The sequence below is a fragment of the Lagenorhynchus albirostris genome, chromosome 20, assembly GCF_949774975.1.
Source record: "Lagenorhynchus albirostris chromosome 20, mLagAlb1.1, whole genome shotgun sequence".
NCBI classification, from domain to species: domain Eukaryota; kingdom Metazoa; phylum Chordata; class Mammalia; order Artiodactyla; family Delphinidae; genus Lagenorhynchus; species Lagenorhynchus albirostris.
Window position 1 is genome coordinate 30,375,611 of NC_083114.1, and position 13,604 is coordinate 30,389,214.

Below are 13,604 nucleotides of genomic sequence, written 5' to 3' on the forward strand. Positions count from 1 at the left end.
CTTGGGCTGTTGTCTGCGAGCTGCCCACGCCAGCCGCGGCCCCCGCGCCTCCTACCCGGCCCGGGAGCCGCCCCCCGCGCCCTTCCGCCGGGCGCCGTCCCCTTGCTTCCCGCTTCTCCCCTGCCGCCCACTTCTTGCTCCACTTCACACACCCTTTCCCCTTCGTGCCTTGCAAGGTCCTTCCTTCCAGTCTTGAGAGCTCCCTCTTCCCAGCTCTCTTCTTCCTCCTGGAGGTTTCTTCCCACCCGGGTCTGCCTGTTCCCAGCCTGAGTCCCGTGTTGTTTGGCGGCGGAGAGACGGGACTCCTTTCTAGGCAGAGCTGCTAGGTGCTTCCTGCGTAACCGCAACAAAGATGATAATCCCAGCGCCAGATCCACAGGAGGAGAGACTGGAGTAGATTTTCTGTCGGGCTCTCGGTGTTGAAAGTGTAGATGGCTTAATACATGGAAGCCTAGTATCTTCGTCTAACGACATTTGATAACTCACAGTTGAGGGAGGTGGGAAGGAATTGGGAGGGACGAGTGAGCAAAATTTTACATGCGAGCCTTCAGGTGAAAGACAGTTGTAATTCGTTAAAGTGGAAAACTCTGGCTGGTTTGATAAAATTGCAATTAGGTGCAGTATTTTCAGTCCATTAAGTAGATGGGGTAGGGGAGAGAAAGCAGGTGGCTTAGCTACACAGATGAAAGTCTAAAATAGAAAGGTCAAGGCTTTTCGTTTCATCCCAGTTTTTATGGGCTTGAAATAGAAAGTTTACAATTGCTTTTCTTTCTAAATGGAATTGTTCTGAAATAATGACAAAGGAGAATACGAACAAGTTTCCGAGAACACTGGTAAACCTGGGGAGTCTTTCCCTATTCTGCTGATAGTTGTAATGAAAGGTGTTACTCTGTACCCCTCAGAAAGTTTACTACTGCAAGATTCATTGCAGTTAAATTCACTTCTTGGATCTTCTCAAAAACTTAGATTAAGAGAAGGACCTGGAAAGTAAATGTTTTGTCTTTATCCAACCTAACAGACACCTGATAAATCACTCTTCCTGTTAAAACAGAGGCTTGTCAGTAGGGAAAAAGTATTTAAATGTCTGCTGTAGAAGTGGACTGTGTTGATGTCCCACACTTTATACTCTATTTAAAATTTAATTTTAAAATACTATCTGGTTACCAAAGTAATAATGCTTTTGGGGAAATGTAAAAGATAAAATGGCATGTAATACCACTACCCAGATATAAACAGTATTAACATCTTAGAGTATTTCTTCCTAGTGTTTGTAAAGTATCATAGAAAAGGGCGTATGAAATGTCATTTTTAATACTATATAAAGACACTTAAGACTTCCTGCTTAAAATAAAACGGAAACGTTTACCAAAGTGGAAGGGTGTATCTCAGCATCAGACTAATTCTATTTTGACAGTTCTTACCTTTACAAATGCAGTTGCAGAATTAAAGAAACACACATTTAAATATTAGAGAAGGTCCATTTTTAAAAAAAGAGTCATTACTTTAGAACAACTTTGAACATGTGCCAAAGTTTTTTAAAAAATGAAATCTATATAAAGATGATGGTAAGTAGATGTGTGTTTTTCCACATGGAAAGGAAGCAAGATTTTCAATACATGTATAAACTAGAAAAGTATTTAAATTATAAAATGGCCATCTAATTGAGAACAGAAGTTTAGATTTGAAGTAAAACTAGCAAAATTAAAGTTGGAAAACATTATTTCACCTTAAATCAGAGATTTCATCATATATACTGTTTTGTGCAGAAGCTATTAACCTATTTTTATTCAGATATAAAATGGCTGGCTTGTTTATGTAAAGTATCTTCAAGGTCCTTAACAGATTAAAAACAAACAAACAAACCCCAAAGTCTCACAGTTTAAAAACACATACTTCTAATGCTTTTATTTTTTATTTTATTATTTATAAAGGAAAATCATATCACTTAGCCACAAGAATCGAGACTGGAACATTGGAGAGATAGGTCATTTTCCTGTTCGCTTTATTTTACAGATGAGAGAACTGAGGATCCAGATTCAGAAATGACAAATTATGTACAAATGATTCCAACATTTCCATAATCTCTGAACCTCAGAACTCTCCGACATATTTGAAATGTTGGATTGTCAAATTTCCTAGGAAATACTTTGAAATAATTCTGATTAGGGATATGTTGGAATTGCTAATTTGGAGAAGGTGAAGATTTTTTTTTCCCAAAATATTTTCTCAAATACCCACTCTGTTTATTTTGGGAATTCTTAATATTCTTTAAAAGCTCTGTCATGCTTGTCAAATAGTGCTAAAATTCTTAAATGAAGTTACCTGAAATATATATTCACCAATTTCACAGTTGGGACTAATGTAAGAAGAAAATAACACTGCATATAATAACAGTTTCATAAGTCTCTAGCGTGTTTTTTTCTGTTAGTATTTTAGAAATATACAGTATGAAACTGCTAAACAGACTGAGGTTCGCTGAAGAAAAAAGGGTGCTTACCTTCTCAATACTGTTTATGTATACACTGGCTGAAATTTTACTTTTAAAAGTATAGTGAATGCTTTTCTCACTATTTTGCTTCTCTCAGAGTTTTTAGAATAAGAACAGCAGATATATTTATCATTCTTCATTTTGGTAAACACAAAGTTTAGGATTAGCTTGAGATAAGCAGTTACTTAGATAAGTAAAGGATCAAGGTTTGAATGGACAAAATATGGTTATAATTAGCAACTTAAAAGTTTTTCAGTGTTTGGGATAGAATTTTGCCGTTAGCCTTCAAAATAGGAAATATGTACTTAGATATTTCTCTGCTAGATATAAACATGTAACATTTTGAAAGAAAAATAATTCAAAATGGTAAAAATCCCCTTGGATGAGAAAGATGTCTGTTGTGGACTATAAGTACTTTTTTTAAAAAAATTTATTTAATTTATTTATTTTTGGCTGCGTTGGGTCTTCGTTGCTGTGCCTGGGCTTTCTCTAGTTGCTGTGAGCGGGGGCTACTCTTTGTTGTGATGCGCGGGCTTCTCATGCGGTGGCTTCTCTTGTTGTAGAGCACGGGCTCTAGGCGCACGGGCTCTAGGTGCGCAGGCTTCAGTAGTTGTGGCCCGCGGGCTCTAGAGCGCAGGCTCAGTAATTGTGGCACACGGCCTTCGTTGCTCTGTGGCATATGGGATCTTCCCAGACCAGGGCTCGAACCTGTGTCCCCTGCACTGGCAGGCAGATTCTTAACCACTGCGACACCAGGGAGCCCCCCTAAATACTTTTTTTATTTTTTATTTATTTATTATTTTTTTAAATTTTTCTAAATACTTTTTTTAAAGGACCATTTAAACAATTTTGTTTCAACTAATTAAACCTTAAGAATCAATAATAAATTCATGCAATACTTTAGAACTGTATCACTGAATTAGTCTATTACTTGTCAATAAAATATTCCAATGATTTGGAACCTTTAGCTGTTAGTATAAAAATTATCTCCTTTACTCCTTTAAACTAAAATGCCCCCCAAGAGATTAAAATAAATACTTTCTAATGATATAATATTAGGATTTCTGAGGTTAATGAATCTCTTTGAAAAGGTGGAGGTGAGATATTTTATAGCTTTGAAATAATTTGCCAATAAAATTTACAGCTGATCTTGTAGCAGATATGAATAACCTTGGCTAGGCTACATGGGTCAATACTGTATTCTGTTTCTCTATATTTTACTGGGGATAAATCTATTTGTTTTAACCCAGAAGAAACAAATACTCTGAAGTCTTTATTAGAGCTATATGTCATTACGTTTTTAGAGCAGTTTTTTCCTCAGTTATTCATTTAGTCTGGGTTGAACTTCTCAAGGGGGGAGACAGATGTCCCAGCAGCCTGACAAAGTTAAGTACTTACAGAAGGTTTACAGTAGTAATGAGGGTGGGCACTTTAAAAATGGCTTGGAAAAGAAAATCATTGTTTATAGATACTAATAATTCAGTTATATTGAGTTATGTGACTCATTAATGACTTTGAGATAGGTTAGAAAACCATTAAGCTTTGTCTATGTATATATATGGAAAAATACATGGATGCAAGTTATGCTACTCATTTAGAGTACCTTTTTTTCTTATTAAAAGGTAGTAAGAAGTAGCAAAAAGAAGAAAATAAATACCAACCATTCAGTGTAAGCCATACTTTTCAGGTTTTTCTTCTACCTCTCGGGCTGCCACTTCTCTGTGAGCTTTTAATACTCTGCCTAACCCTTTTATATTGGTATTTGGTCCTTGGTCTTTTCTTTCTTTCTTTTTTTTTAAAAAAATATTTATGTATTTGGTTGCACTGGCTCTTGGTTGCAGCAGGCGGGCTCCTTAGTTGTGGCACTTGGGCTCCTTAGTTGCAGCTTGCCAGCTCCTTACTTGTGGCAAGTGGGCTCCTTAGTTGCGGCATGCAGGCACCTTAGTTGTGGCATGTGAACTCTTGGTTGCGGCATGCATGTGGGGTCTAGTTCCCTGACCAAGGATGGAACCCCAGCCCCTTGCATTGGGAGTGCGGAGTCTTATCTACTGCGCCACCAGGGAAGTCCTGGTCCTTGGCCTTTTCAAGTGCGGTTGACTTATTTGTCTATAGTCAACATCAATCTCTCCCATGATTTTGGTTATTGTAGTTATGCTAATGGCTCCTGACTGTCTCTGTCCCTGCTTTGACTGCTAATTGAATGGCTCTATCTAGATGTCTAAGTATCTTCTCAAACTGTCCAAAACTGAATTTAATCCTCCAACTCCCTCTCTCTCCCCTGCATAAGACAAAACTAAAACCTAATTCTCTTTTTGGTCGGTTCATCCCTGATTTCTCCTTCTCTCACCCTCACATTCAGTCAAATTTTCCCTTATAAATATCTCATAAATATGTCCTTCACCATCCCCACTGTTACTGTAATCTCTTCCCAGTCTTACTCTTCTCCAATATATTCTCCCCAGTGTAGCCAAAGTGATTCCTCTAGAGTCTAGATTATGTAGATTGACTAATTATCACCCACTGCTTAAACATTTTTACTCTTTCCGTGGAGTTCCGTGAGGTCAAAGGCACAGTCCTCCAGAAAGCCGGTCTGCCTGAGGCAGAAGTTTGCAAGGAGTTAGGGTCTAAATACATAGTTAGAGGGAAGAGTCCACACAAGACCACCCTCACTTCTGACACTGACTGTAAGTTTGGGGTTTCTCAAAAACACCTCCAGATTTGATAATTCACTAGAAAGAACTCGCTGAAAGCTATTATATTAATGGATTATGGTTCATTATAAGGAAAAGATACAAATTAGAACCAGCCAAAGGAAGGGATGCATGAGGTGCTATCTAGAAGGGTTTCAAATGTGATGCTTCCATTGTCCTCAGCGATGTGTTTCTCTCTCATGGAGTATTGCCAACCCAAGAAGCTCACCTGAGCTGCAGTGTCCAGAGTTTTTATTGGGACTTACTGATTGATTGCTCACATGGTTGAACTTAGTTTCCAGTCTCCCCTCAGGCTGATACCATGTGATCCAAGGGGCCCACCTGAATAACAAAGACAATCCTATTACTTTAGAAATAGGGATTTAGAGGTTACTCCCAGGAGCTGAGGACAAAGGCCAGACCTCTCTTTGGGCAAAGCCAATTATTTACTGTACACCTTCATCACCTATTTCTCCATTGCCCTCTAGATAAAATCCAAACAAAGCTTTATAATCTTATCAGCCTCATCCCTGAATCACTATCCACCCAGTCCATCCCACCTCTAGAAGCTACACTTCAGCTGTTTTAGACTATTAATATATTAGTTTGAATGTGTTGTGTTTGCTCTTACCTCTGCACCTTTGGACATAACATACTATTCCTTCTTCTTGATCTACCATGCTATCCCACCCTCACCTCACCCAGTCCAATCTCTTACCCATTCTTTAGGTCTCCATCTAACATCACTTCCTTTGTTCACCAACCTCACACTCAAAATGAGTTAGGTGTCTCTTCCACATCCTCTTACAGAATACCCAGTGCTTACTCCTTTTGTAGCACTTGTTTATTGTTTTTTTGTCCACGAATATTTATATATCTTTTACTTAACTAATGGTCTTCAAAATAAGGTGTACCCAAAATAATCCATTTCAGTGAAGGAATAAAATATTAAAATCTTTTTCCTTGTATACAAAATATGAACTTAAGGGAATTCCCTTGCTGACCAGTGGTTAGGACTCAGTACTTTCACTGCCGTGGCCTGGGTTGAGTCCCTGGTGGGGGAACTAAGATATCCTGCAAGACACACGGTGTGGCCAAAAAAAAATAATGAAGTTAGGTGCTAGTAATACTTGATATATTGATTGAGGTTGGCAGCTTGTTCTGTACGACAACTGACTTCATGTCAGACGTGGTAAATGAGGTATCCTGATGAAGTGCAAGTTTCTTAGCTTAGAAGAGTTGACAGTGGCACCCTTACTCCAATTTTCAGAACATTATGAATTATTTCAGTTTACCTGCTCTCATTAAATTGATTCATTGATTATATTTACTGGTTTTAACAAAATTAGCCCTTACAAAATAGACAGTTGACTTTAAAGATTCCTGCAAAGTGCTCGCTTTGACAGCACATATACTGAAATTGGAAGGATACAGAAGATTAGCATGGCCCTGCACAAAGATGACACGCAAATTCGTGAAGCATTCCTGAGGAGACTGTTGCTCTCCATGGCCGACGAAAAGCCCAAGGAAGGAGTCAAGACTGACAACAACGATCATAATAATTTGATGAGGCAGGATGGTTCTGTGGTGCAGTTTAAGATTAAGAGGCATACGCCACTTAGTAAACTAATGAGAGCCTATTGTGAACAACAGGGTTTGTCAATGAGGCAGATCAGATTCCGATTTGATGGGCAGCCAATCAGTGAAACAGACACACCTGCACAGCTGAAAATGGAGGATGAAGATACAATAGATGTGTTCCAGCAGCAGACGGGAGGTGTCTACTAAAAAGGGAACCTGCTACTTTACTCCAGAATTGTTCCTCCAGACCAAGAAGACATTCTCAATTAGAAAACCGCAATTGGGTTCCATCACATCCTGACTCCTGCTATATAGTTTCTCTATTCTTTCATTTTCCCCTTCTCCATTCCTTTATTGTACATAAAGTAAACGGTGTACAAGCATATTGCATTTTTTTTAAAGTAAATGGCCAGTGGTATGTTTTGATCGACATCAGATGGAGATGGAATGGGGAAAAATACTGGTTCTGTGAAGATACCCCCTTTTCTCCATTAGTGGCATGCTCATCAGCTCTTATCTTTATATTCCAGTAAGTTATTTTGCTCTCACTGTTTAACAAAAAAAGAACAACATAAAAATTCTTGCATACCTTGTTCGATTGGAGAATTTTAATGTTTTTCATTTATCATTGTAAAACAAAGGACAATTTTACAACTTCTTTGTATGTAGCTGTTACATGTTACAATCTGTCTTTAAGTAGGGATAAATTACTCTAAAAGAAATGAATCCTAGGTAGTTTTCCCTTCAAGTCAAGTTTAAATAAACTTCTTGTTTAAAATGAAAAAAAAGATTCCTGCAAAGAAATCATGGGTTGAACATAATATTTGTAATGCAAATGTAAAAAGGAACAAAACTTAAGAGCCTATATTTCTCCCATCTTTACTTATATTAGATTTTTTTAAAGGTGATTATATTTGATGAGAAATCCACAAAAATGGAATTATTAAGTAGATTATGTGGAATACAGCTTACTCAAAGAAATACTAATATATTGCTGGTGAGAGTGGTGTGTATGCATGGATGTGTATGTATGGAATTTGTATTTATATATACACACATGAGAAATGTGTATCTACATTTGGGGTGGGGGTATTCATGATGCTCCAAATTTTTTTTTTCTTTTTTTTTTTAACATCTTTATTGGAGTCTAATTGCTTTACATTGTTGTATTAGTTTCTGCTGTATAACAAAGTGAATCAGCTATATATATACATATATCCCCATATCTCCTCCCTCTTGCGTCTCCCTCCCACCCTCCCTATCCCACCCCTCTAGGTGGTCACAAAGCACCGAGCTGATCTCCCTGTGCTATGTGGCTGCTTCCCACTAGCTATCTGTTTTACATTTGGTAGTGTATATGTGTCAGTGCCACTCTCTCACTTCGTCCCAGCTTACCCTTCCCCCTCCCTGTGTCCTCAGATCCATTGTCTACGTCTGTGTCTTTATTCCTGTCCTGCCCCTAGGTTCTTTAGAACCATTTTTTTTTTTTAGATTCCATATATATGTGTTAGCGTACAGTATTTGTTTTCTCTTTCTGACTTACTTTACTCTGTATGACAGACTCTAGGTCCATCCACCTCACTACAAATAACTCAATTTCCTTTCTTTTTATGGCTGAGTAGTATTCCATTGTATATATGTGCCACATCTTCTTTATCCATTCATCTGTCGATGACGCTTAGGTTGTTTTCATGTCCTGGCTATCGTAAACAGAGCTGCAATGAACACTGTGGTACATGACTTTTTTTTTTTTTTGCGGTACACGGGCCTCTCACTGTTGTGGCCTCTCCCGTTGTGGAGCACAGGCTCCGGATGTGCAGGCTCAGTGGCCATGGCTCACGGACTCGGCCGCTCCGCGGCATGTGGGATCTTCCTAGACCGGGGCACGAAGCCGTGTCCCCTGCATCGGCAGGCGGACTCTCAACCACTGCGCCACCAGGGAAGCCCCATGACTCTTTTTGAGTTATTGTTTTCTCAGGGTATATGCCCAGTAGTGGGATTGCTGGGTCGTATGGTAGTTCTATTTTTAGTTTTTTACGGAACCTCCATACTGTTCTCCATAGTGGCTGTATCAATTTACATTCCCACTAACAGTGCAAGAGGGTTCCCTTTTCTCCACACCCTCTCCAGCATTTATTGTTTCTAGAGTTTTTGATGATGGACATTCTGACTGGTGTGAGGTGTTACCTCACTGTAGTTTTGATTTGCATTTGTCTAATGATTAGTGATGTTGAGCATCCTTTCATGTGTCCGTTAGCAATCTGTATGTCTTCTTTGGAGAAATGTCTATTTAGGTCTTCTGCCCATTTTTGATTGGGTTGTTTGTTTTTTTGATATTGAGCTGCATGAGCTGCTTGTAAATTTTAGAGATTAATCCTTTGTCAGTTGCTTCATTTGCAAATATTTTCTCTCATTCTGAGGGTTGTCTTTTCGTCTTGTTTATGGTTCCTCCAAATTTTTTTGATAGAGTGTTTGAGCAAGTGTTTGGAGACAGTTGCATTAGATTATAAGCTACATGTTTGCCATCACATCCCTAGGTCAGTAATGACAGGGACATATACAACACACAATAAATACTTGCTGATCCAATGAATGAGCCAAGAGATTAAAAATAAGGTATTATTCTTACTACTTTAAACTGCTTTTTAAAAAACTTAGTGAATTTTGCGATTCTCATATTTTTAAAACTTTTTATTATAGGAAATTTAAAGTATATAAAAAATAGTGTCCTTACCACCCAACCTCAGCAGTGATCAATTTGTGGCCAGTCTTTTTTCATCTGTATCTTCACACATCTCACCCTACCTCCCATTATTTATATTCTGTGTAATTTTTAAATGAATACACAGTAATTTGATCACAATTTTATTAAACATTTTAGGTGTTACCAATTTTTGGTTGCTCTAAGAATATTTTGATGGTCATCCTTTGAGCACACCTTTGGTTTTCTTAGAGTGTATTTATATATAGTATATAGTGTTGGGATTACATTAAATATATTCACATATTTAAGGCTTTTGGTACATAGTTTTTAAGTGTCTTCTAACAAGGTTTTACTAGTTTACTCTCTAAGCAGCTATATATAAGAAAAAGATTATTGGTGTTACGAAATGATTTAAACATTTAGAAAATAACAGAAAATAATAAAAATATCCATATACCCACCATTCAGTTTCAACAAATTGTTTAAGATTATTTTAAGGAAATAAAACATTTCATAAGGAATTGAAGACTTTGTTGTCACTGTCTTCTATGAACCCATTCCCTTTTCTTTCTTTCCAGAGGTAATCTGGGAGTTTGGGGAATGTATCCTTCTGCTCTATATTTTTATATTTTTACTACACGCATATTTGTATGGTCAGTATATGGTGGGCTTTTTTTGTTTTTGTTTTCATAAGTAGCTATCTTGAGACTGACCTTTTTAAAAAAGATTTATTCATATTGATACACATAGATATAGTTTTTTCATTTTAGCTACTATATAGCATTCTATATGAGTGTATTTTATTTATCCAATTTCCTATTGATGGACAGTTGAGTTGTTTCTAATTTTTGCATGTTATGCACTATAATGGTTAAAAATAGCTGCTCTAGTGGGTAAATCCTGAAATCTCAAAAGCTTAACATAATGTTAGTTTATTTCTTGCTCATAGAGTACCTTCAGTGGAGAAGGTGCTGTGTTCTATGGAGTGATTAAGGGACTCAGGCTAATAGAGAGTCTGTCGTCTTCAATTTGTGGTTTCCAAGGTTGCTCTAGGCATCAAAATACATCCAGCAAACATAAGAGTGGAGAATGGTATTGGAGGTTTTTAGGGGCCAGTCCTTGGAAGTGGCATATATAATTTTGTTCACTTTCCATTGACTAGAATTCCAGTCACGTGACACCACCTAGGGCCCACAGTTCCCAGCAAACAAGACTGGGAAATGTAGTCACTGGCTTGGCAGTTAAGAAACAACTTCATACCATGTAGAAAAAAACCACATAACTTTGGTGGATAGCTGGTATTCTCTGCTTTACAAATAATTCTACAGTTTGGACATGTCTCCTTGTGCATGTGTTCATAGATTTCTGGAGTATATACCTAGAAATGGAATTGTCAGGTTGAAGTTACATACACTTTTACTTTGTTAGATATTGACAGATAACTTTGTCCAACAGCACTGTATGAGAGGTCTGGTTTCTCCATGTTCTCACTAATATTTGAATTGCAGTACTGCTTGGCTTGTATTTCTACACAGCTGTGTGCCATTAATGCCACTGAACTCTGTTGGAAAGAGGAGAATACTTACAGGTGACTGTGGTCTTGGTTTAGGGCATTTTGGAGGAGGACACTTGCCTAAAAGTCTAGACCAGTGCTGTCTAATAGAAACATAATTGAGCCACATATATAACTTAAAATTTTCTATTAACCACATTTTAAAAATGGAAAGTGAATTTAATTTAATAATTTATTTTATTTAACCCAGTGTATCTAAATATGTTATCATTTAAACATGTGATCAGTATTAAAATATTATTGAGATATTTTTCATTTTTTATAGCAGTTTTCAGAATCCTGTTTGTATCTTACACGTAAAGCAGATCTCAATTGGAATATCACATTTAAAATATCAGTAGCCACTTGCGGCTAGTGGCTACCATATTGAATGGCACAGGTTTAGATATAATAACAAAAACTTTAATTCTGTAACACATATCTGACATTTAATTTCAAAGTCATATTCATTTATTTATTTAATATTTATTTATTTATTTGGTTGCCCCGGGTCTTAGTTGCAGCAGGCAGCCTCCTTAGTTGCAGCTCCAGGGCTCCTTAGTTGCAGCTCACTGGCTACTTAGTTGAGGTATGCAAATCTTAGTTGTGGCATGCATGTGAGATCTAGTTCCCTGAGCAAGGATTGAACCCAGGCCTCCTGCATTGGGGGCGCGGAGTCTTATTCACTGTGCCACCAGGGAAGTCCCTCAAACTCATATTTAAATGGATGCTCACTCCACCCAATTCATATTTATCTAGCCTTTAGAGAAATAGCAAGCTGAATTTGTTTTTCCTAGATTTCTTCCTATGACTAGAGAACTACACACACACACACACACACACACACACACACACACACACACATATAAGAGCTTTTATTTATTTTGGCCATGCTGTATGGCATGCAGAATCTTAGTTCTGTGACCAGGGATCGAACCCATGCCTCCTGCAGTGGAAATGCAGAGTCCTAATAACCACTGGACTGCCAGGGAAGTCTGGAGAATAATATGATTTAGATTTAGATTATCGAATTGTTAATTTCTCCTCACATAGTTTATAGTGTGGTAGTTTTCTATTGCTGTGTAACATGCTACTGAAACTTAGTGGCTTAAAACAACATCCATTTACTATCTTACAGTTTTGTAGGTCAGAAGTCTGTTAATGTTCGGCTGGGTTCTCTGCTTAAGGTCTCGAGTCGAGGCTGAAGTCAAAGTGTTGGCCAGGCTGGGCTCTTATCTGGAGACTCAGGAGAAGACTCCACTTCCCAGCCCATTCAGGTTGTTAACAGTCTAGATCTTTGTTATAGATCTGAGGTTCCGATTTCCTTGCTGGCTGTGGGGTGGTGACGAGGTGGGCTGATTATCTATTGATAGAAACCACCCACTTTCCTTCTCATATGACCCTCTCTGTCTTCATACCAGCAGTGGCACATGCTTCCTCATGCTTCAGTCTCTCTGGCTTCCCCTGCTATCAGTCAGAGAAAGCTCTATGCTTGTAAGGGCTCATGTGATTAGATCAGGTCCACCGAGATAATCTCCCTCTCTTAAGATCAACTTGCCATGTAGTATAACACAATCACAGGAGTGATGTCAAATTAGTATTCACAGATTTTAGTGAGCATCTTTGGGAGACCATTTTAGTAATTCTTTGTGCTACAGTAGAGAAAGAAGATGGAAGAACATTTTAACTATTTTGTTTAGAGGTCTTTTAATTTCACTTCTAAATGGAAGAAAAATACTTTTCCTGTTTCTTTTTGTCTCTACTCCCAACAGTGTGGTCCAAGCTTCCATCACCTCTTGGCTGGCTGTAGCAGTACTCCTAACTGCTATTGCTTTTTCCACGTTTCCCTCCCTTCAGTCAGTTTTCCGTATAACAGTTATCTGGGTCTCACCTTGCTCAGCCACTATGCTTTAGTCACAGTGGTCTTGATTTAATTCCCAGAAACCGCCATGCTGTGTCCTGCCTCAGGGACTCTGTATTTTTGTTTTGTTTGCCCAAGCACCTTGCCCCCTTCTCTACAACTGTCCAACTCAACCATTAGGTCTTATCTTAAATATCTCTTTCTCATAGAGGTGTTTCTTTACCTATGGTCTAAATTAAGTCTTGGTTTTTGGTTTCCATGGTATCCTTTTTCTCTATATCCACTTATAATTTATACATATATGTATTCATGTGTTAGTTATTTGATGTCTCTGTACCACACTGAGGGCAACAGATAAAGAATGTTTTGTTTACCTTCGTGTATCCAGCACCTAGTACAGGTCCTGGCACATAGTAGGCACTCATTAAATATTTATTGAATAAACGAATGAATCTTCAACTTTTTCTCTGCTCGGTCCAGGTTGTTTCCTTTCTAGATTTTTATAGGCCTATTCTCATTACCTTCTTTCTCTTTGTTATTATTTTCTTCCTTTGCTCTACTCTGAATGGTGGAGGAACGTGGCTTCCTGTTTTATGTTATTGTTGGTATGTATTAACATTGTCAACTAGTGGCAGAAATATGTTTGCAGGTTTTTTTTTTTTTGCGGTACGCGGGCCTCTCACTGTTGTGGCCTCTCCCCTTGCGGATAACAGGCTCCGGACGCGCAG

At 38.1% G+C, this 13,604-nt stretch overlaps 2 protein-coding genes and 1 non-coding gene across 3 annotated transcripts in view; all 3 read left to right on the forward strand.

The window, feature by feature from the left end:
• The window catches only part of PPM1E (protein phosphatase, Mg2+/Mn2+ dependent 1E), a 192,210-nt gene that overhangs the window by 604 nt on the left and 178,002 nt on the right, over positions 1 to 13,604 (forward strand). The gene's annotated exons all lie outside the window — the stretch shown is intronic.
• On the forward strand, positions 6,569 to 6,672 carry LOC132512411 (U6 spliceosomal RNA). Its single transcript, XR_009538141.1, has one exon. It is a non-coding gene; the product is annotated as a U6 spliceosomal RNA (small nuclear RNA).
• Positions 6,622 to 7,092, forward strand: LOC132511042 (small ubiquitin-related modifier 2-like). Its single transcript, XM_060133754.1, has one exon. It carries the CDS (start codon positions 6,622 to 6,624, stop codon positions 6,964 to 6,966), a length of 345 nt encoding a protein of 114 aa, XP_059989737.1. The 3' UTR covers positions 6,967 to 7,092.

Bases quoted from the DNA above. Each gene is read 5' to 3' on its own strand.
- LOC132511042 (XM_060133754.1), top strand. From the start codon at position 6,622: ATGGCCCTGCACAAAGATGACACGCAAATTCGTGAAGCATTCCTGAGG.